We start from the raw sequence: 23291 nt of genomic DNA on the forward strand, positions 1-23291 counted from the left end.
CAGAGAGTGGTACATGTTGTATTGAATGTTAAAAAGTTATTTGGATAAGTGCATGAATAAGGAATGTTTGGAGGGATATGGAGCAAGTGCAGGCAGGTCGGACTAGTTTAGTTTGGGATTGTGGTTGACATGGACAGGTTGGTCTGAAGGGACTGGTTCTGTGCTGTATGACTCTGTAACTCTGTGACTCTGTGACATGTACTGTCCTCCCCTCAGCTTTGAATCAACCCTGTACATGAGGTAGGCTGGCAATGAATTCAGTGTTCCACATGACTCATCCTTTCTATCGCATCAATAAAGGTGTTATATAAATGTGTGTGTTTGTTGGATGGTGAGGTGGCTTCTCATGGGAATGGTGCAGCAGTTCCATGAATTCCCATTGTTTCCATTGTTGCAGCTGGAGGTGCTGTAGTTCTAGTATAGAACACATGGTGGCAATGTTGAGACTAATTTTCCTGTAGCGCAACACCACCATCTGCTGGCCTATCTCGGTACTGCCAGTGCTCTGAATTATAACCATTGAAGTTTCCAGCACCAAAACAAATCATTCTGCCCATTCTAACTGAGACAGTTCTCAGAAAAAGAGTTCCTGTCTGGCTCCAGGGATATCAGTTTGCAGGGAAGAGCTGGGAAAATAGTGAATAACTGTGTTGGGCTTGGAGCAGAAGGGGTTGCTGCCGTGCAATCTTTCTGGGTGGCACGCTGGCTCAGTGGTTAGCACTGCTGCCTCACAGCAGCAGGGTCCCAGGTTTGATTCCAGTCTCAGGCAACTGTCTGTGTGGAGTTTGCACATTCTCCTTGTGTCTACATGGGTTTCCTCCGGGTGCTCTGGCTTCCTCCTACAGGTCAGGTGAATTGGCCATGCTAAATTGCCCATAGGTTAGGTGTATTGTTCAGAGGGAACTGGGTCTGGGTTACTTTTCGGAGGGTTGGTGTGGACTTGTTGGGCCGAAGGACCAGTTTCCACCCTGTAGGAAATATAATCGAAAATAAATATGCAATGTTGTAAAGCAAGAGGAAGCCTTCTCCTCCCTCAGCAGAAACAATGTGAAGGACCACACAATGTGAGCTCAAAGAACTTCCAATGTACAGGGAAATGGAAAGACTGGTGAAGGAAGGAGCAGCCAAGTTAACAGAATGTTGGATCTTTCTTGCGTTTGTTGGTGAGAATCACTGCAAACGATCCTTCAGTAGCGCATCCTTTGTGAGTATCTCATTGTGCCTCTCACATGATCTTTAAGGCATCATTGGATCAGCATCTCCCTCCATGTCCTCACCATGGAACAGGGTCATGTGCTGCACAATAACCCCACTGTTCAAAACTTCACCATCCTCCCCCCATCCCAGCCCGCCTGAGGTACCAGACAGCACCTGAATCACATCATCAAGAGACAACGACCTGCTCAATGGTCACTCGGATTGCCCTGTGGAATATCTTGGAGCTGACATCTGCATCTGTATATTTGTGTCACAAGGGTGAGCAGCCATTTCCTCAGTGGGTATTCCTGGTCTTTTCATATCCAGCCTGAAGGTACCTGGAACTGGAAATGCTGCGACCATCTGAAGCATATATACTGCTTCCTGGAGCCACATGTCCACCTGAAGGATCCATCTACAGTGGGTGTAACCCCATCAGATATTGATGGGATGGTAACCCTTCCTGTTGATGTCGGGCCTCTGGCTGGGTCTGTAGGATACTAAATGCCCACATGAGTGTAATCATTCACACCCTGAACCAGGGCATTCGAGCAGTGACCCCAAAGCCAAACCCCCGCCTTTCAATTACAGATTGTTTTTCATTTTGCTTTCACCAGGACTAACATGCAAGAACTCAAAATGAGAAAGAAAACATCAGCTAATACAGTAAGAGAACAAGGCGCTAATTGGTTGGATCGTGGGTGGCATGGCGATGCAGTGAGACCTGTCATCAATCTTAGCTGATGACGCTCACACCAGGCCAGTCGACACCGGTCAGGGTGTTGCCATGGGGAATGCAGCAGGGTCTGACCTTCTAATTCACTTTCCCCTCAGTGTAAAAGATACAATCTAAAGACATGTTCCTCGTGTCTGTGCAGAACAGGGTCCTGTGTGTGTACATACGGAGCTTCCAGCTCATTAATTGAATTATACTGTGAGCCAAACTGATTATCTTACATTGATTTCCGCTGTATCTTAGCACAGTCTGGATGATGGAATCCATTTCCAACAACAGGAGCAGGTCCATACTCCTGCTGTGTCCCGGGACATGTGGAGCCGGTGAGGTCACTGCACCGCGCTAATCCCCAGGAAACGGACTGGCAGCTGGAAAACTCTGGGCCTCCCCCTGCACACCCCATGCATCCTGAGGGGCCCTGCAGCTACAACCTTTCTCTGGGCTGGGTGTTCCCAATCCTCTGTGCCAGACCACTGCTGCTCCTGTGCTTGCTGTCAGCTCTGGTCCTCCTATACCATCATTCACCTTCTTCAGAAGGCAGTCCCAGTGACCAATATCCCATCAGAGGCAGGATGCAGGAATCTCAGTGAAAATTGGGAAACACAAGGAGTGAAGGAGGTTCTTCAGTCTGAGGAGAGTCATTGGTGACACACACCTGCAGGTGAGGACACAACACACTCCCCCAGACAGTGGGACATGCTGCATGCACGCCAGTAATGAGGGCCTTGTCTCCATCGTACATTCAGCTTCAGCCTCAGCAACCTGGTGAATATACCACATCAGCTCAGTGAGCAGTATGTCACATCAAAATGGAGTACTTACTGCACTCTGAACCCTGTCCCATCCCAGATCAACATCAAGCTTTCAACTTCCCAGTGCATTCAGTGCAGACTATCATCAACCTTCCATGAGGGATGATGAGGTGATGGTGTGTGGCTCTCACGTCATCCTCTGATGTTGAACAAACAATGCTTCACCTTTAGCCAGTGCTGGCCTTTTGTAAAATCATTGCTGCTGAGTTCAGAATCATTGAAATGTTCAAGTTCAACTTGCAAGGACCAGTGGCATTGTGCAAGTCGGCTGTGACCATTATCTGACCCTAAACACCTTCACTGCAGGGAGATGGGCGATGAAATTATTACAAATTAAATGGAACTGGGCAAGGAGGGCCTGACAGCTGGTGGGCCTTCTCTCACTCTCTCTGTCCCTCCTCCTGTGCTCTCCAGCTCTCTCTACCCACAACCCCTCACAACCCTATCTCCCTTCCCCACTCCCATCTCCAGTTCGCTCCCATCTCTGATACCCTCACCATCCTCTCCATCTCTCCCACCTTGATGCCTTCCCTGGAACCATTGCCCAGTGTGCTCACTGCTCCCTGGAACTCATTAACTGCACAATGTGTGATTTGAGGTGGTGCACAGAGAGACCACGCGAGTAACAACAATCACCGACTCACGGAGTTATTGAGTCAAAAAGCACAGAAACAGGCACTTTGGTCTAACTCATCCTTGTAATCAAGTTGCCCAAACTAATCTAATCCCACTTGCCTGTGTATGACCCATGTCCCCCTCAACCTTTCCTGTTCGTGTCTCTGTGCAAATGTAATGACGCAGGTGCTTCAACCAACTGAGCCACAGTGCCACCACTTCCTCAGGATAATCCCTTTGGCCAAGTACCTGCAGCTGCTTTATCTTTGACTCTGTGACTTCCCATTTGTAATGCACAAGTGTTCTTGTCAGCAAGAGATCATCCAACCAATTGCCTTTGCTTTTCAAATGCCCACAAAAATAGTTGACTATTATTAACCAGAATATTTGAAGGATCAGCTGTATAACATACAGGTCAGAGGCTGTGAATTCTGCAGTGGCTAACCCACATCCCAACTGTATCTAGATCCTAGAACACCCTCTCTATGAAGACGGGGTGTACCTGTTCCAGCCGCACTGCACTAATTCAAGAAGGAAGCTCACAGTCAGCACCTTCCCAAAGGGGAATAGAATTAGACCCTGCAGTAATACCCACATTGTGGAAATGAATTATAAAACTATCCATGCCCCTGTTCTGCTGTCTCCTCCCCAGAATAGCATTGAAAGAACAGATGGGTAGGAAGCATCAGTGGGACAGGAAGGCTGCTATAAACTAGACTCACAGTAACAAACACACAACTCATGATGCAATTTTTATTCTTGGCTGAGAAACTAAGTCAGTACAGTCATCATTGGCTGTGACCGCAACTACAAGCAGATTGAGGCACAACATCCACTCTCAGACAGGATTCTTGGAGCATTGTTGGATTCTTTTAGTAGAGCAGAGACCTGGCAGTTTGTAGGAGCAGAGGGAATGTAATTTGACTGTGCAGACCATATCGTTCCAGTAAAGTACCTTCCCTGGAGGAAAGAGAGAATGAGGTCAGTGAACTAGACAACTGTGTGTGTGGTTGGTTCATCCTCTGTTTTTGGGAGCATCTATAATCTCATCATTTGTTGTTGTTGCATTGCCATAGTCTGACCAGACCATAGGGGCTGCTCTCTGGTGGTGATTTAACCTGAGGGTCACCAGATCTCAGTCAAAGGAAGAGGTTGAGGTTGGTAACCTCAAACTGATGATGGGAATTGAATCCACAATGTTGGTATCACACTGGTCTGCAAACCAACCATCCATCCAACTGAGTTAACTCGATCCCATCTTGTCATTATCCCATTGCTTGATGTAGGATATTGGGCACAACCCTAAATTTGCTGGGTCAGCCACAATGGGGAAAAGAAAATCATTTGAAGCTTCTCTATTGAAAGATCAATTAGTTGGACGATGTCTTCATTACTCTTTTCAGTGTTGTCTGAAGGGATGTGTGTTTACATTAAATAATGTAAGTGTTGTCACTATCTGGCTGAAGTTCTGAGTTCTGATTTAAAACAGACACTGTCTACGAGATGTGTAACAATCATTTGTCAATAGCCACAGGGTTATGGTGTATAAATATCTGATGGTTCATTAAACAACACAAACTTCCACTGCAAGGAAATAGTTTCAATGAACAACCTGAACAGACTGGCCTGAGGTCAAGGTTCATTAAAGCTGGGAAATAAGCCATATTTCCAGAGAAAACAAGCAATTATCTTACTGAGTGGAAGATGAACAGACTGTGTTAGATGACACTGTTGTGATGTTTGCTCATGGTCAAACTGACCAATCACTGAAGACAGGACAGTGTCAAGGTTTGATCTCACTGGCTGCTGACAAGGAAATGGAGTATAAGGGAATGAGCCCCAGGGCGATAGCGAGCTCTCTCAGAAACAGGAGTTGTCTGATCACCGGCTGGAACAGGCTGAGATGGAGCAGGCTGATCACATGTTACAGTCTGATCTGGAGTGGTTTCTTCAAAGAGGATTGTGAAAGCTCACCGTGGGCATTGGAGGTTATTAAGAACAAGGTTTGTTGTAAGTCACATGATTGGTGATGAATGTTACTTTGCTGTCGGCCCCTGCTCGGGCTGTGTTTGAACAATGACTAGCTTCAGTGAATCCTTGTTGCTCTGCTTCAGTTAGAGTGAAGGCTGCTCTGGACCAGCTGTCCAGCTGATCTCTGCAATTTCTAAAGAAAACCACGTTCAGGGTGGGACAGGCAGCTGCCAAAGGAGAAGTGGGCCATTCAGCCCATCAAGGCCTCTCTGCCTTTCAATGAGATCACAACTGACCTGATCATCCACAACTTGACTTTCCTGTCTATTCCCCAAAACCTTGATTCCTTTCCTGATTCAAAAGCTGTCTCAGTCCAATACTCCATTCCCCTTAAAGGAAAGGCCAGCATTCCACTTGCCTTTGTCATTATCTGTGGAGTTTGTATGCTGGCCTTTTGGGATTTTTGCATGAGGACTCTAAACATTCCACTGTGCTGCACTGGTCTGCAGACTGAACCCACTGAAATAATATTCATCTCCTGTTGGCTTCCTGCCAAACTGCATTACCACCATTTTTCCACATAATGGACTATCTGCCAAGAATTTGCTGACTCATTTAACCAGACTCAATACTATTACTGACTCATTGTGACATTCCTGGCTTACCTCGTTTTTTGTGTGATCCACAAAGTGGTGACACTAGGTTCCCTTTCATCCTGTAAATCATTAGTATATGGTTTAAATAATCGTGGACCTAACACTAATCCCTGTGGGACCTTTTTGTTCTGTTGAAAGAGTGACTGTGGGACATTAGGACTGGATTTGTTGAGCAAGCTGCATTTGCAGGACTTGATGTATTGACTGGAACAAGGTCAGCCTGCTGCACCTCTGAGATACACGTTTCCTGAAAGGCACTGTTAACGCCACCACAAGGGGTGTACAAATTTAAAAATCACCCAACACCAAGTTATAGTCCAACAGGTTTAATTGGAAGCACACTAGCTTTCGGAGCATCGCTCCTTCATCAGGTGGTAGTGGAGGGCTCAAGCCTAACACACAGAATTTATAGCAAAAATTTACAGTGTGATGTAACTGAAATTATACATTGAAAAATTGATTGTCTGTTAAACCTTTCACCTGATGAAGGAGCGTCGCTCCGAAATCTAGTGTGCTCCCAATTAAACCTGTTGGACTATAACCTGGTGTTGTGATTTTTAACTTTGTACACCCCAGTCCAACGCCGGCATCTCCAAATCATGACCACAAGGAATGTAAGACCTATGCCCTCACCTCCCCCCTCACCTCCATCCAAGGTCCCAAAGGATCCTGCCATCTCCGGCAGAGATTTTCCTGCACATCCAAACACCTCATCCCTGCTGTGTCCATTCCTCTCGATGTAGTCTCCTCTGCTTTGGGGAGATAGGATACCAACTCACAGAATGTTTCAGGGAACACCTTTGGGACATATGCACCCAACAACCGCACAGCCCTGTGGCCAACCACGTCAACTCCCTCTCCCATTCTGCCAAGGACATGCAAGTCCTGGGCCTCCTCCACCACCAAATTCAAGCTACCTGATGCTTAGTGGAAGAAGGCCTCATCGTCTGCCTTGGCATCCTCCAACCACATGGCATCAACATCAATTTCACCAGTTTCCTTATCTCCCCTCCCCCCACCTCATCCCAGATCCAAACGTCAAACTCGGCACCACCCTCTTGAACTGTCCTACCTGTCCATCTTCCTTTCCACTTGTCCACTCCACCCTTCCCTCTGACCTATAACCTCCCACCTGCATCTACCTATCGCATTCCCAGCTACATCGGACCCACCCCACCCTCCTATTTATCTCTCAGCCCCCATTCCCCCATACATTCCTGATGAAGGGCTAATGCCAAAACATCCTGCTCCTCAGATGCTGCCTGACCAGCTGTGCTGTTCTGGCGCTACACTTTTCGACACTGTTAATCTGGCCCAATTAGGGAACCCTGGCTGACAGGAAAAGGATGAATGGCAGGGATATTGAGTGCCTGAATGCCTGACTTTGTATGAGGCAGTAGTATAGGAATGGTCTGTTCATGCGTAACTGAGGGGTGACTTGGTGGTGGCGCCAAGAGTAAAGGACAATGCTGAAGAAACTTGCTCACAACAGTCGTCTCTGAGTTGGGGTAAGCGCTTCCTACATCATATGTTTTTTGGGATGCTTGTCTTGGTTGACTACCATTGATGACTGGGCCCAGTCTGGGGAAAGAATGTTATTTTTTTCTGGACAAATGACATTGTGGCAGATACAAAGCAACATGTAATTCTCCTGATAGCCTGTGGAGCCACAGATTTTTCTGTGATGAGGAGCCTGCCTTACCTTTCAGGAGGTTTCCTCCCACAATCCAAAGATGTGCAGGTTCGGTGAATTTGCCATGCTAAATTTCCCATGTTGTTAGGTGCATTAGTCAGGAGTAAATGTAGGGTAGGGGAATGGGTATGGGTGGGTTACTCTTCGGAGGGTCAGTCTGGACTTGTTGGGCTGAAGGGCCTGTTTCCATACTGTAGGGAATATAATCTAATCTAAAAGAATTGATAGTGTTAAGGAATTGTGAAGACAGCTGGTTCAATTACCAGTGATTGTGCTAAAAGCTTCCTCGAATTCTGGCACACTATTGCTTTTACTCAGCAATTTGAGAATTAGTGGAATCTGTGTCAGGATTTTTGGTGAGGTTTTAATGACTGGCAGAAGCCTGGAAATTTGGTTTAACCTTCAATGAGATGCTTCGAGACTATCTGCCATATGGGATTAATGATCTAACTGTGCAAAAACACCTGCTAACTGAAGCTCAGCTGGATTTCGCTCAGGCGCTATAACTGACTTTATCATTGGAAAATGCAGCAAGTAGAGTATATGAGTTCAGGGTACTCTGTGGGAAGCAGACAGCCTTGCTAGTCCAATTGAGGTTAGGGAACACCACTTGAGTGAAGACAATTGCATAGCTTTACTCAGAGCATATCCTGATCAGAGTGACTCGAGGTCTGCCCACAGCAAAACCCCAAAACAAAGCCAAGTCTCAACCAACAGTTGAAATTATCTTCTGGATTCTGGCCAGCAAGCCATTGTAGTTGTTGCTAGTATGGGGCATCGAGACAGCAAAAGAGTCCTACTTGACAGAAATTGAGTAAGATAGCTCATAGGTTGGTATCCAGGAGAGTTCATACCTTGGAAAGTTCACACACATCCAATTTGGAGCATTCAAATCAGAGGAGAAAGTGAGGACTGCAGATGCTGGAGATCAGAGCTGAAAATGTGTTGCTGGAAAAGCGCAGCAGGTCAGGCAGCATCCAAAGAACAGGAGAATCCCCCTGAAGAAGGGCTCATGCCCGAAACATCGATTCTCTTGCTCCTTGGATGGTGCCTGACCTGCTGCGCTTTTCCAGCAACACATTTTCAGCACATTCAAATCAGAACCAATCAAGATGACCCTCTGGTTAAGTGGTCATCTGGTTCTAATGGAGATCAATACTGCTGCAACACATCAATGATCGCAGAAGCAGTTTTTTAGTAAAATTTGTTCAGGACTCGAGTCCTTAACTTTGGGAAATTGCTCAGCCTACCTGAGAATTTACATTGTGGACCCTTTGCAGATTAATTGTCCAGCCTCTTTTCCAGTCTCTTCTGAAAGGCAGCTGGTTCAGTTACCAGCAGTCGTAGTAAAAGAGTCAGGCTCAGTCTTAATGGGGCAAAATTGGCTGCGAGAGATTCACCTAGACTGGCTTAACATTCCTCAATTAGGAAGTAGTTGCCTGAGTCAAGTCCTAATTAAATTCCCAGAAGTTTCCAGGAAGGTCTAGGGACTATCAAAGGAGCCAAGGCCATCCTGCATATTGACCAGGAAGCAATTCTGTGATTCTGCAAGGACTGCCCTGTGCCTTTTGCCTTATGGACAAAAGTAGAAGCAGAAATCAGGAAGCTGAAAAGTGAAGGAATTATCAAACCAGTCCAGTTTGCAGAATGGTCAGCACTGGTCATACCAATTTTGAAGCCGATGGGTCAGTTCATCTTCTTTGGGATTTTAAACTAACAGTGAACTGCTTTCCATAGCAGAATAAATACCCAGTCCCTGCGATAGAGGGTTTACATGGAGCACTGATGGGAGTTGGGGGGGAAGTGCTGCACTTTCAAAAGTTGGACATGAGCCATGTTTACTTGCAATTGCATTGAAAGGGGATTCCCAGAGGTACACTACAATTAATATCCAGAAGGGCTATAACAATATACAAGACTGCTATCTGGGGGACCGTCAGCCTGTGCAATTTTTCAGCAGATGATGAAGAACATTTTGCAAGTTTCTACCCAGATCACTATTTATCCTAATGACAGGGAATACTAATGAGGAACACTTTGAGAAATTGGACCGAGCCCTTTGGAGATCTTAGAAGGGGAACTTGTGTTCCAGGCTGTCCCAATGACCTACCTGGGTGACAGAGTGGACAAGACCATAGCTTGGGGCCACATTCAGTGGTGGGCTTATACTTATAAGAGAAAGCACTGTCCAGGACGCTGAGTAATGAATGTGGGTGCATTGAGCTGCTTCCCATGACCAGATACGCCAGTGGTGGTACTCCCTGCAGAAGAGTCTGCAATGATATTAAATTTTCTGGACACACTCCCAGTCACAGCCTACTGTCTCAAACTTTGGACACAGAAAGATCCAGTCCTTTTCAAACTGAAACAACTGGTATTAATGGGAAAAACCAAAGGGCCACCACAACTAGAGCTGAAAGCCTTTTGGACCTGGAGAGCCCAGCTCACGGTAGAGTACGGCATATTATTACATACAGCAAGAGTGATTGTCCTGAGCAAAGGTCGCTGTCAAATACTGGTTCTACATCACCAGTACCACTCAGGGGTCTCCTAAATAAAGATTTTGGTGAGAAGTTGTGTCTGGTGGCCAGGATTGGGTGCAGACACAGCTGCATTGGTGGGGCAGTGCCCAGAGTGCCCCGTGGCCAAGTACTGCCAGCAGCTGCCCCACATCCGTGGGAACGGCCAGGTAAAGCTTGGACTCGGTTTCACCTCGACTACACAGGTCTCTCATGGGTTCAATGTTCTTAGTCATTGCAGATGTCCACTCAAAGTGATTGGACGTGCATAGGGTCTATTCGTCAAACATGGGGGCAACAATAGAAAAATTGTGCACATCGTTTACAATATACGGAGTCCGGGAAGTGTTAGTCACAGCTAACAGCCATCATTTACCTGCAGGGAATTTAGTTGTTTCTTCAAGTCAAATGTGGTTCAACATTTGAGGGCAGCTCAATGCCACCCCTCACTCAATGGCCTGGCAGAAAGGGCTGTTCAAACTTTGAAGACTGGATTGAAGAAACAGCATATAGTCTCACTCGACACCAAACTGTCACAGTTCCTGTTTGATTAAAGGATGATGCCATATGCTACTACAGGGACAGCACCAGCAGAGTCAGTAATGGGTAGGACAGGTTTAAATCTTCCCAAACCGAGGAGAGTGTGAAATGGTATCAAGATCTCTAATGCTGGAACCAAGACTCTGCCAAATGCAAAAGATAATTTGATACAGGGTATGCAGTTTGATATAAGAATCATGTACATGGCCCTGCATCAGTAAGAGGCATGGTCGATGTGAAATCAGGGTCAGTAATGTACAACATTCAGCTCCGTGCAACATTCCTGAATGAAAGCTGCAATTTCACAAACTGTGCTGGAGCAAACCGTGCCCCGCCCCTCGGAACCTTTGGGAAATGCTGCTGGAAGCTGTGGATTCACCCTCTCCTTCAAGCGTTCTCGAGTCCCCTGAATCAGAGATGGAAATAACTGGAGTAGCTGCCTCGCTGTCTTTGCCACTGAAAGCAGGGAGTGAAATTCTACCGAGGTGTTCCTGGAGTAAAGGGAGAGTTCCTGTGCTTTACACACTTCCCGTGTTGGATTCCAAGTCAGAAGAACCTGACCTGGTGCTAAAACACCCCCAGGAAGCTTTCCAAGGAAAAGGTGCAGCCTATGTCCTCAGATTCAGTGGGCGAGAGATGCAGTGATTGTAACGAGGTCAGCTGTGTAGACATCATAGAAAATGAGTTCCCTGATTGGAGCAGATTTACAGCCTCAATCAGGGAGCCCTGGCTGACAGATATTAAGTAGTGAAATGTATTATTTCCCCATCCAATTCTATTTTGATTTAACCCCCGCCCTCTCTTTCACTGTTTGATCATACAGCATTACCCTTCAATGTTTAGATTAGATTAGATTAGATTACTTACAGTGTGGAAAAAGGCCCTTCCGCCCAACAAGTCCACACCGACCTGCCGAAGCGCCACCCACCCATACCCCTACATTTACCCCCTACCTAACACTCCGGGCAATTTAGCATGGCCAATTCACCTGACCTGCATATCTTTGGACTGTGGGAGGAAGCCGGAGTACCCGGAGGAAACCCACGCAGACACTGGGAGAATGTGCAAACTCCACACAGTCAGTCGCCTGAGGCAGGAATTGAACCCGGGTCTCTGGCGCTGTGAAGGGCACTGCTTGTCCCTGGCCACTTGGGTGTTTCCTCTCTTTCTGGTGCTGGAAACTGAATAAAGATGTGTGCACCTTGTGTCTTTCACAAAAAAAAAGGGAAAAAAAAAGGGGAGTATCAGAGAAGCTGTCACTTTGGTACCTGCCTCTTTATGAGGCTGTACTGCAGTCAAGGAGTGTTCATGTGTAACGAAAGTGTGACTTAGTGATGGGATACCAGCTTCTGTAGAATTATTTGACTTCAGAGACAACTATAGTAGTTAGTGACTTAACAGGTGCCAGAACATCAGAGCAACAGAGTTCAAGAAGAAGAAGGGAACATTTTCTGAAAGCCAAGTATTACAGTGATGTGTCTGTGTCTGTGTCAGTGTCTGATTTCGATTCATAATAAGTTTTTGTACTTCAACATCATTTACTATGTTAAATCAATTAATACTCCATTCAATAATTTCTACTGGTAATAAATTAATGAATTATGAAGAAACCTGATGAAATAGATCTTGCTGTTTAGAACCTGCTATGGGTAAGGCTTTTCAACTGATTATCTTGGTAAAATCTATATAATGTTTTCAGTTGTGTTATGAACGGTGGAATAGTGAGACTCGAGTGATAGGAGCGTCGGTCGGAGTAACTCAACCACACGGAGTCCAGCTGGAATCTCACCCAGGGATCTATTTGCCTTTCCCTGAGACACTCGGCAACATTGACTTACCGACAGCGTGCACACAGTGTTTTTTACCACGATGGTTATCGGGTTGGTTCATCTTCCAATTCATAAAATCTGATGAAGATCCATCAGTCCTGAGGAAAGTCCCCTCCTGTGGAGATATAAACTCATACTATTTTAAAATATATAGTTTGTTTCCCCTAAATAATGTAAAGTAGCAATGCCAGTAATGTTACCTTGTAGATGTCATTCAAGCCAGTCCAAAGCTGTTTCAATGGAGATGAATTCTTTCTAATAAAATGACTCAGCTCCTGCCAGTGTATGGAAGCAAGATGACCACCAGGAGCCAGCGTTCGGCAGTGCAACTTGAAATGATTTTGAAAAGGCAATTTATTCCTAGTTACATTTTTATATTGAACACATTCAATTGTGTTTCTCCACCAGGTTTAATTTTTAAAATTTGCTGCGTTGGAGAATATGAACAATAAAACTACAACCCCATGATTGTGTGTCCACAAGGACCTGATATGGGCTGACTCCAAACTTCAGTGAATGGTGCCACACTGAGGCTGAGGATTTGGGAACAATCAGATAGAAATGTCAGCAGCTTCTGTGTAACAGCTGATATTGGGCTGGGCTTGTGCTCGAACGCTCTGTCTGAAATATTGTGTTTCCTGTTCTTCCCAAGTGAGGTTCCCCTGACTCAGTGTCTAACACGGACAGCGTGTACTACATGGGGGCTCACTCTTGTACCAGGAGTGCCTCGGTGGAATTTCACTCTCTCTTCTTTCGACGTCAAGACAGCAAGGTGTCCACTTCCATTTGTCCACCTCTGATTCAGGGGTGTTGACAATGAGAGGGTGAATACACGGGTTCCAGAAGCATTTCCCAAAGGTTCCGAGTGGCAGGGCATGTTTAGTAATGTTTGTGAATTCACAGCTTTTATATTGTTCACATACTTATTCAGGACCATCACACCCACCTGAACCTTATACTGGCCCTGACCTCACGTTGACCATGTTTCTTCCCGATGTGAGACCATTTCCCCGATTCTTACACCAAACGTCGTCCCCAACATCAAACCATCTCTCTCACTTCCTGGTGCTGTTTCACCGTCCCTCCCCAGGGTCGGGAAGATTAAACCCAACCTGGGAGCAGAGATCACTGCCCATTAGGAACTCTGCTGGGGCTACCCCTGCAGTGACATGTGGCATGGTCCAATATTAGAACATAGGATATAACAGCACAGTTACAGGCCCTTCGGCCCTCGATGTTGCGCTGACCTGTGAAACCAATCTGAAGTCAATCTAACCAGCACAATTCGATTTTCATCCATATGTTTATTCAATGATCATTTACATACCCATATAGTTGACAAATCTACTACTGTTGCAGTCAGTGCGTTCCACACCCTTACTACTCTCTGAGTGAGGAAACTACCTCTGACATCTGTTCTATATCTGCCACCCCTCAATTTAAAGCTATGTCCCCCCATGCTTGCCATCACCATCCAAGGAAAAAGCATCTCACTGCCCCCTATCTAATCCTCTGATCATCTTGTATGTCTCTATTAAGTCATCTCTCAACCTTCTTCTCTCTAACGAAAACAGCCTCAAGTCCCTCAGCATTTCCTCACAAGACCTTTCCCCCCATACCATGCAACATCCTGGGAAATCTCCTCTGTACCTTTCCATCGCTTCCACATCCTTCCTATAATGTGGTGGCCAGAACTGAATGCAATACTCCAAGTGCAGCTGAACCAGAGTTTTGTACAGCTGCAACATGACTTCATTGCTCCAAAACTCAAACCTCCTACCAATAAAAGCTAACAGACCGTACATCTTCATAACAATCCTATCAACCTGGGTGGCAACTTTTACGGATCTATGAACATGGACACCGAGATCTCTCCGCTCATCTGCACTATCAAGTGTCTTACCATTAGCTTAGTTCCCTGTATTCCTGTTACTCTTTCCAAAGTGAATCAAACATAGAACATAGAAAAGTACAACACAGAGCAGGCCCTTCGGCCTACGATGTTGTGCCGAGGATTAATTCTAATGTAAAATAAAATAAACTTACCTACACACCCCTCAATTCACTGCTGTCCTTGTGCATGTCCAGCAGGCGTTTAAGTGTCCCTAATGACTCTGCTTCCACCACCACTGCTGGCAATGCATTCCATGTATTCACAACTCTCTGTGTAAAGAATCTACCTCTGATGTCTCCTCTATACCTTCCTCCTAATATCTTACAACTATCACCCCTCATTCCAGTCAATCCTGCCCTGGGGAAAAGTCTCTAGCCATTGACTCTATCCATGCCTCTCATTACCTTGTATACCTGATCAGGTCACCTCTCTTCTTCCTTCTCTCCAGAGAGAAAAGTCCAAGTTTAGTCAACCTCTATTCATAAGGCAAGCCCTTCAGTCCAGGCAGCATCCTGGTAAACCTTCATTGCACCCTCTCCAAAGCCTCTGTATCTTTCCTATAGTAGGGAGACCATAACTGGACACAATATTCCAAGTGTGGTCTCACCAGGGACTTGTACAGCTGCAGAAAAAACCTTGCAGCTCTTAAACTCGATCCCCCTGTTAATGAAAGACAGAACACCATATGCTTTCTTAACAACCCTATCCACTTGGGTGGCAATTTTGAGGGATCTACGTACTCGAACACCAAGATCCCTCGGTTCCTCCACACTGTCAAAATTCCTGTCTTTAATCCAAAATTCAGCATTCAAGTTCGACCTTCCAAAATGCATCACTTCACATTTATCCAGATTAAACTCCATCTGCCATTTCTCAGACCAGCTTTGCATCCTGTCTATGTCAAGCTGCAGCCTGCAATAACCCTCAATACTATCAACGGCACCTCCAACCTTTGTGTCGTCTGCAAATTTACTAACCCACCCCTCAATCTCCTCATCCAAGTCACTTATAAAAAGTACAAAGAGCAGAGGCCCAAGAACAGAGCCCAGCGGGACCCTACTCAACACTGACCTCCAGGCAGAATACTTTCCATCTACAACCAAACTCTGCCTTCTGTCAGCCAACCAATTCTGAAACCAGACAGCTAAATCTCCCTGTATCACATACATCCTGACTTTATGAATGAGCCTACCATGGGGAACCTTATCAACTGCCTTGCTGAAGTCCATATACACTGTTGGACTTTGGCTCAATCTACAAACTTACTTTCTTCTATGTGTGAGCCAAGTCCTGCGTGTTCTTTTAAATGAAGCAATAGGAGAAGATATTCGGTCTCACACTCTTAATTTATTTTACACAGTAAGTGAACAAAGAATTCAGAGCTCTGGGTCTAAACCTCTTTGTCCCTGACAAACTACAAAAGTATGCCAGTTCAAAAAGAAAAAGACCTCGTTTTGTCCCTGCCCCAGTATTTTATACAATAAAAAACGTCATACATACAATAAAAAACGTCATATAAACACTGAGGTAGAATTATCTTCTGATTGGGTGTTAGTCTGACTCCATTCCCCGCCTCCTCGCATTCCTAGATGTCCGACCCCACGTGACCTTCTTTTGCCCGCGAAATGGGGCATCACGCGGCCTCCTCGACCCACTTCCGAGGCGCGAAACGGGACGTCACGTGATCGCCCGCCCTCTTCCGGGGCGCGAAACGGGACATCACGTGACCCGTCCGCACCTTTCCGGGGCGCGAAACGGGACGTCACGTGACCAGTCCGCACTCTTCCGGGTGCGAGACGGGGACGTCACATAGCCACGCCCCGCACTCTTCCGAGTTCAAAATGGGGACGTCACATGGCCACGCCCCCTGCTTGAGTTACAGAGCCACCACAGTTTTAAATACTGCATTCATCCAGAGTCACAGCCAGCCTTCCGTTTTTAAAGTAAGAAATATATTTACAAGTCCCCCTTTTGGTCTCATGAAAATGAGACCAACCAACCAGTTCTATATATCATATTCACTCTCTGATGCATAGTCCTCCCTCCTTGCTAAAACCATGGTTTCCGTCTCCATCTGTGACATCTGGTAAGACGGGGGAGCCTTCCCTTCAATTGCTGTAATAATTACCCTGTTTAACAAAGATCTAATACAGGGAATACAACAACATCCGCACAACACTAACACAATAATCATACCCCCGAGGGACATAAACACAGAGGCAATTAATCCCTTCCATTTCCCAAACCATGAATCGAACAGTCCTCCTAGAGGATTGTAAATACCCGAGTGTTCATGCATTTCGTCAGACAAGATTCTTAGTCCTTCCAAGGCTCTAGTGACCGAACCATCAGGTGCCGTATTGTTGGGGATGAACGTACAACATTGATCTCCAAACATAGAGCACACTCCCCCCTTTTCTGCTAACAACATATCTAAGGCCATTCTATTTTGAACTGTCATCAATGAGGTTGCTGCCAATTGTTCAGAAAGTCCTGCCACCGCGTCTCTAGTTCTATTAGCGAGCCTAAGTACATTGTAATGTACATAATTAATTCGGTCAACATTTTTATTTGGCGTAACTGGGAATAAAACCCCGATAATTGGGAGATTCTCAAACCCTGCTGCTATCTGGTCTGCTAATTTATATTCATCAGGTACACCACGGGGAACACCTATTGCATCTATGTAAGTGGTTGAGCCAGATGTAACATCAAACAAATCCCTACGAATTCGTGTATGCGGATTTATTCCCTGTCGCCGTTCTCCCAAAAGGAATAAGGGTACCCCTAACCTAACCATTGCGCAGGTTCCAGACCAATCTGGAGGTAGACTAATATGCAGTGTTCTATCTCCACAGTACCAAAAAAGATCAGCTCTGGCCCAAACCATTGTGCTAGCGTTCTGCCAGCCAGTTACATTAATTGTATCCTGACACCAGTCAGTGGGCATGTCTCCCAAGACAATATTTGACTTTCGAGCAAAACACGTGTAATTGTTGGCTCTTGGTGTAAACACTGGAGGCAACATAGAATTCTTTACAGGTGGGAAAATAGCACTTAATGTGGTACAATTGGGAGGGTTCGCTTGCATAGTGAGGGCCATCATACAGTGAAATCCTGTTGGGTCTATATTAGGGAACAATGGGGCTGGGGTAGTAAATAGGGTTGGCCTTGCCGAAGAACACGCGACGCAATTACTCATATTCATTGAGGTTGCAGTCGCTGTCATCCAGTCCAGCCATAAGTTCTTGTCCCCATACCCGGTAGCCAATTTAATAATGTCCCTTCTTGTAAGGTTGTTGTGGTCTATTACCACAACTCCTGAACTTGGTTCTACCTCCATACTTGTACTCTCAGTTTGTGGCTGGCTCATAGGAGGGTCCACTAAGGTTACCTTTAATAATCCCATATTATCCACTCCAGATTGATCTACACCTATTACAAGATAAAAGCTTCTGTCATCACTCTCACAATAACTCTGTACCTCCTTTGGACTAGGATTAATATCAAATTTTGTCAGAGTTAACAAAAGTGGATTTTTTAACTCTGAGGAATGATCAAGTTGCCCCTTTGTCAGGCTCACATGGTCTCGAATGTTCCATCTATTATCCAAAGGTGACGATCTTTTGGGGGTCCATTGTACCCCAGTCCATGTTAATACATTATCCCACGACGGGCATGGGGTGATAATAAATGGCATAAAAACAAAGATATACATCATACTCCCTCCAGCTCCCTATATCTTTGCCACAGTCAATTACTTCGCATAAATCAAACTGATATGTTGTACCATGATTTCTATCGTGTCTAATGTGTACCTGGCTCCTCGTCTCCCTTAAACATTTATCCGTCTCTTGTCCTACTACTCTTTTGTTCCTGGAACTTCCTCCCTTGCCTGTGTGTTTGTCCCTCGTTGTTAATACTCCTATTAACAGCAGCATAACACTTATACATAAAACAATAGCAAAGACTCTCAATCTCCACAGCCTAAGGTAATATGGGCTGCTTACAGTGATAAACATCATATCCTTTACACAGTTTTGCTTAGAAATCTTGAGAACCTCTCCCCCTTTTTCCAAAACCTTCTTCGTACAAACATTAAACATTTAGGACCCTTCTACTCGTTTTCTGTTCTTATTTGTTCTAAAGTTCTTGTTGGCGGTTCCGTGGCTGCACACTGGCTCCAATGGTACCAGCTTTCTCCTTTCCCCTGTAGTCTGACCGCATGAGATGTCCTCTCCACCACCTTATAAGGTCCTGTCCACCTCGGCTCCGACCACTTCCGTTTGATCACCTTCAGCAGGACCCAGTCTGTCGTAGATGGCACCTGGCTCTGTAGTTCCCCCTTTTCCGGTCCAACCTGTTTGGAGAAAGCTGACACCAAAGCTGTTAGTTGGTCATAGTAAGGTTTGTACCTTAAAGAGGCTCCTCCTCCCTCTAACATCTGTATTCCAGCTCCTGGTCCCGGGAACTGCTGCCCTGTTGTCAGCTCATACGGGGTGAACCCTGTGATAAAGTTTACTGAGCTTCGAATGGACATTAAAGCTAAGGGTAGGGCATCCACCCAGCTTAACTTTGTTTGTGCACACACTTTTCCTATTTTTCCTTTTATGGACCGATTCATTCTTTCCACTTTTCCCTGTGACTGAGGATGGTACACTGTTCCAAACGCATGTTTCAGTCCTAAAGCTGCTTCAACTTCTTGCAGGTCTTTATTCTTGAAATGTGTGCCATTATCCGACCTGACTTTCTTTGGAAACCCATGTGTTGGAATATATTGGTTTATCAAGAATTTGATCACTGTCTTTGCATCTTCCTTTTTTGCAGGTATTGCTTCTGGCCAACCAGTGTATGCATCCACTGCTACCAGAAGGTACCGATATCCATTTACTCTCTCTATCATATCAGTGTAGTCAATCACTATTTCCTGACCTGGCATTCTTGGAAGAGGGAATTTTCCCTCGTGTGGTTTCACTGTTGGTCTCACGTTATATTCTGTACACGTTCTACATTCCCTGATATAATTTTCAATCATTGCTGGCAAGAACGGATGCCACCAATGTGTCAGATACCTCTGCATCTGTGTTTTTCCACAATGTGTGAGCCCATGTGCCTCCTGAAGCATAGAAGCTATCAAACCTGGAGGTAGCACTGGTCTACCATCCGGTGACCTCCAAATCCCTTCTGACTCTATGGCCCCTCTCTCTCTCCATACTGTCAGTTCATGAGGAGAGGCTTTCTGCTGCTCTGTTATTAACACATTCGCATCGCAAGCGGGCAGCAGGTCATACACTGTTCTCTCTGTTTGCATCATTATATATTGTGGTGTATACCCTGCTGCTTTCTTTGCTGCTGTGTCTGCTTCCTGATTACCCTTCGCTACTACTGTATCTGCTTTATCATGTCCTCTACACTTGACCACTGCCACTTCTGCAGGTTTCATCAGGGCCTCCGCTAATCTTTTCATATCTTTTTCATGTTTAATTGGGATTTTTGCTGCTGTTAAGAATCCTGCCCTGATCCATTGACTAAGTTCTACTTGTATAGCCCCTGCCACATATGCAGAGTCGGTATAGATATTTACTCTTTTTCCCTCTGACCATTCTAACGCAGCTATCATTGCCTGTAGTTCAGCCAACTGAGCTGATTCTTTGCCTGTCACTTTTCCTGTCAACACTTCCTCAAATCCCTCACTTGTCTGTCGTACCACTGCATAGGCTGCTTTAAGTCCTTCAGTTGGATGTCTGTAACAGCAACCATCTGTGAACAGCACTTCTTCTGGGTCTACTAATGGAATTGCCTGTAAATCTGCCCTTACTTTAGTATCTCTCTGTACCCTTTCCTCACAGATGTGTGGCTCTCCTTCTCCCATATTATCAGCCATGTTAATTCCTTCATGTGTAAAAATTATATGTGGTGCATTCAAGATTTTCTCTAACCTAGTTTGCCGCAATGACGTCATTGTAAAAGCTGTTGAGTTCACATAGGCCACTATACTATGTGTCGTCAGTACTGTTAATGAATGGCCCATGACTATATGTGCTACCTTTTGGAGAATTTTTGCTACCCCTGCTGCATGTCTTGTACATGGCGGGTGTCTGTCCTCCACTGGGTCAAGAGTAACACTTACGTACATCAGCACCTGCCGGCCTCCCCCTTTTTTCTGAAAAAGAACACCATTTATTGTGTGTAATTTTTCAGAAATATCGAGGAAAAATGGCTCTTTGTAATCTGGGATCGCTAAATCAGCAGCCTGCGTTAAAGCCTGTTTAAGAGATATGAAACTTTCATCTGCCTCCGTAGTCCACTGCAAATGGGCCGACAAATTTCTCATACCTTGCTCATTTACCATGGTCCTCAGAGGGAAAGTGAGCTCCCCATATGATGCAATAAATTGTCTACTGTATCCTGCCAACCCAAGAAATGAGAGCATGTCTTTTACAGTGACTGGTTTGGTATGATGCAGAATGGAGGATCTATGGGACGGAGACACACCTGTTCCCTTAGCAGAAATAACTCTACCCAGAAAAGACACCGTTTGTCTGCAGCATTGCAATTTAACCCGTGAAACTTTGAAACCGACACTATACAGGTGAAACAGCAACGACTTTGTGGCTTCCAAACAAGAAACATGATCGGGTGCTGCCAAAAGAATGTCATCCACATACTGGATCAATACCACTTCCTTTGGGAGCGTCAGATCCTTCAGCTGCTGTTTCAGTACCTGATTAAACACCCCAGGTGACAAAATAAACCCTTGAGGGACCCTTGTATAACGTAATTGTTGGCCTTTATAGGTAAATGAAAAAATGTCCCTCAAATAATCAGCTAAGGGCAAACAAAAGAACGCGTTGGCCAGATCAATGCACGAGAACCATTTATGGTCAGGGGTCAGCACAGACATTGCAGTGTAGGGGTTTGGAACCGGAACCGTTGGAGTAGAAACGACACTATTGATCCGTCTAAGATCATGCGCCATCCTATATCTGCCTGTATTCTGCTTCTCTACAGGTAAGATAGGAGTGTTCCAAGCTGAGCGGGAGGGTTCTAGCACCCCTGCTGCTAACAATCCTTCGATTATGTCGGCAATGCCGGCTTCAGCCTCTGGTTTGTGTGAATATTGTCTCTGCCAAATCGGAGTGTGGTCTATTAAATCAAATGTGATCGGTGTAACATGTTTGCAGTACCCAACATCCGTTGAACTAGCTGACCACAAGGTATCTGGTAGTGAGTCAAGCATCGCCGCAGCCTGTGGATGGTCTGTTTTTTCCCTACCATGAAACCGTTCAATCTGCCTATGTTCCAGCAGTACCTTGTCAGTTGTTCTGTACATAATTCGATAGGCTTCCTCCGATGGTGAATATTGTAAACCGGGTAACTGAGTCCACACCCAGTCCGTTAACACCATCAAGCGTTTGGACATAGGTCCCAGATCCTTGGCCTGATGTTCAGCATGCACGGCCAATGTGACATGAGGTATAGCTTCTTCAGACATCTCATACCAGTCCAACTGTTCTACAGTTAATTCAACAATACCTGCCACACCTTCGTTTCCAAGCAGGATGCAACTGGAAGAAATATCCCATTGAGTCCCTTCCAAGTGCTGATAGAATGCATGCTGATAAATTTCATTACCATCTCTATCATAATATAAAGTAACATGAAGGGGATCTGCAGGAGGAGCATAGGGATGCAACATCTGAGCCCAGGGTCGCCATTGATTGTATAAAGACTGTATGCCGTTGTTTTGCCTGTTTTCGGGTTCGAGAAGTCCCCAATATATATCTGCCCACTGCCCTTCTGCCATTGGTGATGTGTCTGGTGATAACATCATTTGGGATCCAGAGTGAATCATTGTCATAGAACAATTGATGGAATGGCCATTTGGAAAGGTCACTACCAGTCCATCTGGCCCGCAGAGAACCGAAACCCCGCATCTCACCAACAAGTCACGTCCCATCAAATTCACGGGGCATGCAGGTGATGAAATATACTGGTGACGAAAGGTCTGTCCGGCCACTGATGTAATCAATGGCGATGTCAAAGGCAGATTTTCTGGTTTACCCGAGAACCCTACTAACTGGACGCTAGAGGATGACATGCTTGACCGAGGTATATCACAAGTGATGGTAGAAAATCTTGCACCCGTGTCAACCAAAAAAGACAGAGTCTTGTCCATTACCCTCATTTGCATATAGGGGTCTGCCAACCCCACATGCCCCTGGGTTCTCGGGCCCCGTCAATATTCGTACCCCTGCCCTTCCAGCATAGTTTGGGGGTACTGTCCGTGCACCGGGGCTGCAGCTGCATTCGGGACTTGACAAGGCTGAACAGTCTGTTGAAAAGGAGGCTGACTTGCACGGAGGTACTGCCTTGGGATCAATCCCTGGCCTCCCTGGAGTCCCCACAGCATGGGACAATCCCTTCTCCAATGCCCGGGTTGGCCACATTCAAAACAGGTGTTAAGTGGCTGACCTCTAAATCCTCCGCGGCCCCTTCCTCTACCACGCATTCCTCCTGGTACACCTATTGGTCTGCCCCCATATTGGGGGTAGGGTGGCATCCAATCAGGTGTTGGAACTAAACTTGGTGGATTGTTTTGTGGCGACGGCCGCTGAACCATCTGATTCGTCGTCTTTTGGGAGGCCTTCTTTGTATCATTAGCCTTCCTTCTAGCCTCATCGAGCTGTAACTTCAACAACTGCGCTTTAGCTGACTCATTACTCTGTTTATCCTCATCTTGTTTTGTCCTGTAACGCTTCATGTGATGCGTCAAATGTTTTTCCCACTGTTCTGTAGTACAACCTGGGATGTCAGGATTACTCTCCA

At 45.7% G+C, this 23291-nt stretch overlaps 1 protein-coding gene across 1 annotated transcript in view; it reads left to right on the top strand.

Moving 5' to 3' along the window:
- Nucleotides 1–4326: 4326 nt before the first annotated feature.
- Nucleotides 4327–23291, top strand: part of LOC148145849 (C-type lectin Cal-like) — a 58078-nt gene continuing 39113 nt past the window's right edge. Inside the window, exon 1 of the mRNA XM_087999776.1 lies at nucleotides 4327–4341. Within this exon, the coding sequence (XP_087855902.1) occupies nucleotides 4337–4341 (5 nt within the window). The 5' untranslated portion in view covers nucleotides 4327–4336. The remainder of the gene's footprint in view (nucleotides 4342–23291) is intronic.

This window comes from Chiloscyllium plagiosum, unplaced genomic scaffold (genome assembly GCF_037043375.1).
Source record: "Chiloscyllium plagiosum isolate Xiang-an unplaced genomic scaffold, Cpla_swu_hap1 HiC_scaffold_23, whole genome shotgun sequence".
Classification (NCBI taxonomy): Eukaryota; Metazoa; Chordata; class Chondrichthyes; order Orectolobiformes; family Hemiscylliidae; genus Chiloscyllium; species Chiloscyllium plagiosum.